Here is a 7,277-nt window from a genome sequence, read left to right as displayed (position 1 = left end):
AAAACTGCTTCGAGGTGGGGAGAAAACCAGCCTAGAGGTGGGGACGCTGGTGCTGGGAGCTCACTCAGCACTGCCGCTGCTGCGGTCCCGTCTCCCAGGACGGTGGTTCTGGTGGAGCCTTCCAGAGGGTGAGGCTGTTTCCAGTAAGGTGAGGGGAAGAGGAGGGGAAGGATGGAGCCGGAGGTCCCGCAGGGCCGCTGGCGGGAGCAGGCTGAGGGCGCGGCAGCCCTTGCAGCCTCGCACGCTGGAGAGGGAAATGCTGTGGGAGGGTCGTGTCCAGCAGCAAGCGGCCGCCCGAGGCCTCAGGGTAGTGGCGCGCGGCCAGAGCTCTGCCCCGCTCCGCGCCGATGACCCCCCTCGGCCGCTCCTCTGCGGGGCTGCACCCCCACCGGCGGCACGGCCGGCAGGGGGCGCCGCGGCAGTGGGCGGGGGAGGGCAGCATGGTGGCGGCCGCGCATGCGCGCGGAGGGCGCCGGCGGTAGCGGGGCCGCAGCGAGCGGGGCCGAGGCGCCTCACCCGCCGCCCCGTCAGCGCACGGCGGGCGGCCCGGAGCCCGGCCCCTCCCGCTCCGGATGTGATGGCCGCCCGGGCGGGGGGGTGAGCAGCGAGCCTGCGGCGGCCGGGAGCCCAGCGCGGCCGGGCCCGGCCCTGACGAGCACCAGCGGCGGCTTCTCCTTCCCCTCAGCGCCCCCACCGCGTTGTCTCTCCTCTTTCTCCCCCCATGCCCCGGGCGCTGTAGCCGGCGGGGAGCGGCGAGGGGGGCGGCCCCGATGCGGAGGAGCCGCCGGTGGGCGCCATGCAGCCGCCGCCGCAGCCGTACGAGTTCTTCGGCGAGGAGAACGGCCCGAAATGGCGGGGGCTCTTCGTGCCCGCCCTGCGCAAGGTCAGTCCTCCGGCGGAGGCTGGGAGCGGTGGCGGGCGGCACCTGCGCTTCGCGCCGCGCTGCGGCCCCCGGCCCCGGGAGCGCCCCTGCCCCGGCCCTCCGCCGGGCTCTGGGGCCGCTCCGCGGTGGGGGAGCGCCCGTCCCGCCGCTCGGGCTGTGGTCGGGCGCGCAGCTCCGGTGCAGATGCCCGTGGCCCCGGCAGCCCTCTCGGGCAGAGCAGGGACGTCTGGACCTTTGCTTGCACAGTGCCCCTGCCCTTCGCCGCTCCCCCGTCCTGCTCCTTCGCACCGTGTGCTCGCCCGTCCCGGCAGCCCGGCCTCGGCGAGCAGAGGTTGAGAGGGGACCCCGGAGGTTCTCCTGCTTGCTCCCCCTCAGGAGGGGTCGTCCGCCGCAGAGTCACCCGCAGCAGGGTGCCCGGGCTCACGTCCGGACGGTGCCCATGCTCCTGTCTTGCCTTCGGTACTTCTTTCTGTGAAGATGCTTCCCGGTGGCAATGTGTGCCTAGCAGGCTCTGCTGCTGTCACAGGCTGCTGCTTCTCCTCCTTAAGTAGCACTGGCTAAAAGTGCCGTCCCTACCTTCTCAGTGGGGCCGCTGGCTTTGAGGGGGCTCGTACTCCTGATTTGCCTTTGGGATGTGCTGTTGGAAGGGCAACCTTCCGTCCGTGGCATTTCTCCAGACAGCTCTTCCATGCCCTTTCCCGGACCGTGCTCCCTTGCTGACCACCCAGCCGAGATGCTGCTCATGTGCTGCCCATTGCAATGCCAGGCTGTTGATTAAACAGCCATGGTGGAGGGTAGAAACAGCCTGTGTTTTATTAAGAAACAACTACGTGCTGCAGAAGCGAGATAAAATGTGTGGGAAACCGCTTAGCCTGTCATGGGAAAAGGATTTATCTTTTTGTGGTGTGTTTTGCACAGCAGGATAGTGCCCAGCACACCACCCCTTAGGTAGGACACCCCCAATAGCAGAGGGAGGGGGTTAAATTGAGGGTGGTGGGGTCTGGAGGGGGGGTGATGATGTTCTGCCTTGTGTCGTTTGCTTGTTACCATTGCAAGGGATGAGGACTGTGATACAGTTCTTAACATCATGGCCTGATGATCTGGATCTCTGATGCTGGGCAGCACTGCCATACACATAACGCAGGCACTCATGTGAGTGGTGGTTTGTCTTGTTTGTTTTTTTTTTTTTCTCTAAGAATAGATTTAGTGATGGTGTGGGGTAATTATTCTCTCTTTTTAAATTATATAAAAAGGAGAATCAAAGATTTGCATTTGGTTTGGACCCCTGTATCACTTGTATTAAAAGCCACTGAAGGCAGCTAAGTAGTCTTGTGGCTGGCATAGAACCCACTAATCGCCTGTCTGAAGAATCCTGGGCTTTCTGCTTTTTGAATCTCCTCTTCCTCATAGTAGTTGCTTTCCAGTGTGTCTTGGGAAGCTTAGGGAATGCCATTCCTAAAGTTGTTCCTTTGCCAGTCACTGGAGCTTGACACCAACCAGCATCCATTCAAATGTGAGGTGTAGCTGTATCAGTTTGACTAAAAGGATTTCACTCAAGGTGGTTTTATAATTCTGAAATACAAATAGCATAAAAGTTGCTGGATTAATGCTGCTCTTACCAGTTGCTGTCTCTGTACACTTGTTTTTGGTGAAGAGAAACTTAGAGTTTCTAAACCAGAGGAAATGAAGTCTTGATATAAGGATGCTGGGGAGGGACTCTTCATTAGGAACTCTAGTGGTAGGATAAGGGCTAACGGGTTAGAATTTAATCAGGGGAAGTTTAAATTAGCTTTTATAGGAAAAAGTTCTTTACTATGAGGGTGGTGAGGCACTGGAATGGGTTGCCCAAGGAAGTTGTAAATGCCCCTTCCCTGGCTTTGTTCAAGGCCAGGCTGGACAGAGCCTTGAGTGACATGGTTTAGTATGAAGTGTCCCTGTCCATTGCAGGGGGGTTGTAACTAGATGATCTTAAGGTCCTTTCCAACCAGAACTATTTTGTGATTCTATGATATCAGTGACTACTTGTAAAATTTTGTGGTTGCTTATAGACAATTTTTTTCTTCCTGGGAAAGTTCCTTGTCTGCAGTACCCACCCTTTAGCATGAAGCAATCGTACTGTAATGGGCATTTCTTCTATGAACACACAGTATCAGTGAGTCAAAACTGTTTCATTGTTCCAGTTGTTACAGTCAGGCTATCAGGGAAACATTGTCAGTTTTAATATATTCTTTAAAACTCAAATGCCCTAATGTGAACACTGGACATTTTTAAACCAGGACGTTTTAGAAAATGTATAGGTTGTTTTGTTTACATCTTGCATTTTCACTTCCATAATAAGATGAGAGCATTTCCGTTATCTATAGGAGAGCTGACAAGTGCGGCATTGAACCCAAAGTGTGCCCCAAAGCATCGGATCTCATTAATCGGATCTCATTAATCGGATCTCATCGGATCTCTGTTAGTCCCAGAATTTCTAAAAATGTTACCACAGTTTTCAAATAGTTTGTGATTTTGTTCTGAAGGGGTTCAAAAAGCGTCTCGTCAGCCGGTTTAGACAGGATCTTTTCAAGCAGGTTGCTTTTGCAATGGAAATTTTAAAGTCTGAGCTTCAGAAACTTTTCAGTTAAATGCCTGGAACAGAGATTTTCTTGAACTTCTGGGCTGGGTTTTCATCACAGTAGCGTGCACTGCAAGTGCAGAGACACTGTTCTGGTTCCCATTCTTGAAAGCTTTTCTTGTTAGCACTTTCTGAAGAAGAGAAACTGGTGCTAGAAAAAGAGGAGGTTTTGATTTTCCTCATGTATGTTAGGGTGTGAGAAATCTTCATTCTGAAACAGGAGAAGATGTGGAGGTGGACAAGGAGCCTGTACTAACAACAGACAGTATTTCCTTGCTTCTTGACTTTTAAGTCAGTAAGGTGCTTTGAAGCTCTCCAGCATTCAGCACCGTTAAGGTTGTTACTTTTTATCAAACTACTTTTAAACCCTTGCATTTACTTTTGTTACATGTCAACTGTGTCGAATTAATTGGGGGGGGGGGCGGGGAATGGTAAAATACTTCAGTATGTGAAAAAAAGATGAAAATCTGTCTTTTGAACAATATTCTGTAGGCATTTAAGTGGCCATTCATCTTTAAGATTAGTAGAGTGGTAAATTGTACTTACCAGTATGAGTCTTTTTAGGATTAAACAAAACCAGTACTAAACAGCAAGACGTCATTAAACCAGATGTTTTAAAATACCTTTAAAATATATATATATTTATATCATCATATGCTTAGCACTGTCACTATGGAATCTATTAAGTAGAAAATTTTAAAGCAGTTTCATGTATTGCCTCTCTTCCAGCTGGTAGATGGCAAGCATGCCCTTACTCTAAAACATTTTGCTGTCTTCTGTTGCTGTGCTGTGCTGGAAAGCTAAGTAGGAAGCGAGTATAATGAAACTCATTATTAAAGTCCTGTCAAAGTAAATGAATCAGAAGAAAACAATATTTTTATCTGGTTGTGTAGGTTAAAGTTACTTGAACTGCTGTTTGTAGCAAGTAAATCACTTCAAACAGATCTACAGTCTAAGCTTTATAAAGGCTTTTAATCTGGGAACTGACTTCAGTTATTAAAGGATCACAATGTCTCTTTGAATAATTCTCGAAGCACGCAGGCAGCTGTTCCAGCAGGAATCACATGCGTTTCAAGCACCCCGCTGGCGGGGTTGGTTGGTTTGAATTCTTGGGACGTTGATGCTGGCAAGCGTCATTAAAGCTGGTGCTCAGAGAGCAGTGCCATTTGGGAGGGCTGCGAGTGAGGGGTGTTTCTGCTCCCCTCCTCCACGCCTGGCCAGATCCTTCTCCAGTGAAACCAGGACCCTTTTGAAGGGGGATCTTCTGCAGTGGTGTGGAGTTTGCACTCTCCGCCTTTCTTATCTCTGCAGGTGTTTGTTGTTTAGGTTTATTTTGAGTTGTCTGGTTTTTAGCTGTTCCTGGCCCCATGGCATTTGTGGGGAAAGATGTGAAATTATGCAACCCACTTCTAAAGCTGGCATTCCAATTTTGTAACTGGGTTTCCTAGCACAGGTCCGGTGCCAAAGCTTGTTCTTGTGGTCAACTTTCTTCCAGATGAAACTTCCCAGAACTGAAGTGATTTTTCAGGTTGAGGCTGGGATTACAGGGCAGCCCAAGAAAATTGTGTGTAAATCTCTGTGCTAGCTGAGTGTGTAACTCCCACGCACCCACTGAAGGTCCCAGTTTTGATATAATGGACATGCATTGTATAAAAAGTTCTTAGGAATTGTAACTGAAAACTTCATTAATGCCAACTATCATCTCTTGCTCCCTGGAATAAATTTCTGTTCCAGTTACTTGGAGCAAGTTTTCAAAACGAAACGGGTGACTCCATGGAACTAGTGTGCGTTTCTGAAAATAGTGGTTGGACATGTACATGTGGATTTATTTGCTCTGAAATATTGTGTGTTCTTAGCATGCACTATCATTTTATGTGCACTTACAAATCCACTGGCAAATGAAAAATGTGTTTCTGTAAGGGAGCTGTGCATTCAGTTGCTTTGTTCTTTGATTTTTTTTTCTAAAGAAAATTGTATTGTTGTTTTGGTTTTCTTCATTATCTACAAATGGAGACTGTCGAACAGTTAATACTTGCATTTCTGCAGGCACTACACATGTTGGTATAATCACAGCACTGTACGCTATTTGCATTTTCTAAAACAATTCCACTATTGCTCTGGACTACTCATCAGATTTCTAGAGCATGACTGAAGGGTTTATTCTTAGCAAATGTTGCATGCAGAAATACGAAAGACCATTCTGAGGACATTTTAAGGTTTACATTAATTCAGTGCTTCTCTGTATTTTAAACCATACAAGACTTAATGTATAATGAATGACACAGCTCTTGTGTGAGGTTGCATGGTTTGTATTCTGTTTGGTAATAGGGTATGTGCAGGGACTGCCCCATTTTCTTCACTGCTCTGTCCATTGCAAGATCAGGCCCCCTTGGGTTTGGTTTACTTAATGATAGTGTCATTAGAATGGATTATTTTTTAATGCATGCTAATTCCATTAACATGGATTATTATTTAATACATGCTGATTTCATTAGCATGCATTATTATTTAATGCATTATAATTTCATTGCTAAAGTTGCTTGTTATGATGTTTTTAAATAATAGTTTTACTTAGGTCATTTTGCATCTAATGAATACACTTGCTAGAGCTCTGAAGCCTGGTCCCTTGCAGGTTTCCAGTTCCTACAGACAGGAATGCCTCTGCCTGGGAGAATGGCAAGTAAGGGAAGTGCCGGTGATAACGTAATTACCTGTGAAATACGTAGACCCGTCCAAGTTTGAAGCACAGATCCGGTTGTTGCCTCACAACACTGTGCTCACAATTGAGAGGTGATTGGAGGTGTGGACAGGAGCAGCAAGTCCCAGTGAAATTGATGCTACCAAGCCACTGTAAACAATAGGTGAATTCCTCCAGACTTCTTTTATTCCCAGTAGCAGATTGGTATCATTATAAATCGGTTTTAGTCTCTTACAAGTACGTAGGCTGGCTTTTATTTTTTGTTACTGAATAAATACTATCATGAATAAAATTTGGAACCAAAGGGGGCTGGTCCTTCTACTTACATCCTTTTTTTCTTTTTTAATGCCTTTTTTGTTTGTTTTTACACTGTTTAGCTTAAATACTGTCACTAGAATCTGCAGTTGGCAAATTTCTCAGCCAGTGGCATGAAATAAGATCAGAGATGTTTAAAAGTAGTAGGAATTATGTATTTCATTTGGCAGCATTAGCAGAAGAAACACTTCCTACCTGTTGTTAAAATGCAGCTTGGAAATTGGCATTTGCATCGACTTGGAAGACCTGCCAGGCTAACTGGGCACAGGAAGGAAAACCAAATGAAAGCATTTACTGCAGTGATTCATGTTGCTCTTGTGCCTTTGTCCACCTCACTGCTTGTTGTCTTGCCCCTTGGCGTGCCTCATAAGCTGGCTTCCTAGGATAAGGGGTCATGGCTTTAAAGAGAAAGAGAGGGTAGGTTTAGGTTAGATACGAGGAGTAAACTCTTCCTTGTGAGGGTAGTGAGGCCCTGGCACAGGTTGCCCAGAGAAGCTGTGGCTGCCCCATCCCTGGCAGTGTTCAAGGCCAGGTTGGGCAGGGCTTTGAGCAGGCTGGTCTAGCGAAAGGTGTCCCTGCCTGTGGCAGAGGGTTTGGAACTGGATGGGCTTGACGGTCCCTTCCAACCCAGACCATTCCAGTATTCTCTCATTTTCTCATCCCATTTCATGCATGGTCTCTATTGTGCCTGAGCTGTTTCACCTGTTGAAATTGTCCCCTTTCCATCATCTCTCCTTCTCTCTCTAGTTGTTCACCTCTCTTTT

At 48.0% G+C, this 7,277-nt stretch overlaps 1 protein-coding gene across 1 annotated transcript in view; it reads left to right on the top strand.

Annotated features, from left to right (window-relative positions):
- The first annotated feature begins 461 nt into the window (after positions 1–461).
- Positions 462–7,277, top strand: part of SOS2 (SOS Ras/Rho guanine nucleotide exchange factor 2) — a 61,925-nt gene continuing 55,109 nt past the window's right edge. Inside the window, exon 1 of the mRNA XM_065683549.1 lies at positions 462–883. Within this exon, the coding sequence (XP_065539621.1) occupies positions 797–883 (87 nt within the window). The 5' untranslated portion in view covers positions 462–796. The remainder of the gene's footprint in view (positions 884–7,277) is intronic.

Source organism: Lathamus discolor, chromosome 6 (genome assembly GCF_037157495.1).
Source record: "Lathamus discolor isolate bLatDis1 chromosome 6, bLatDis1.hap1, whole genome shotgun sequence".
In the NCBI taxonomy this organism is placed as follows: domain Eukaryota; kingdom Metazoa; phylum Chordata; class Aves; order Psittaciformes; family Psittacidae; genus Lathamus; species Lathamus discolor.
Note: the sequence above shows the minus strand (reverse complement) of the source record. Positions and strands in the feature narration are given on the sequence as shown.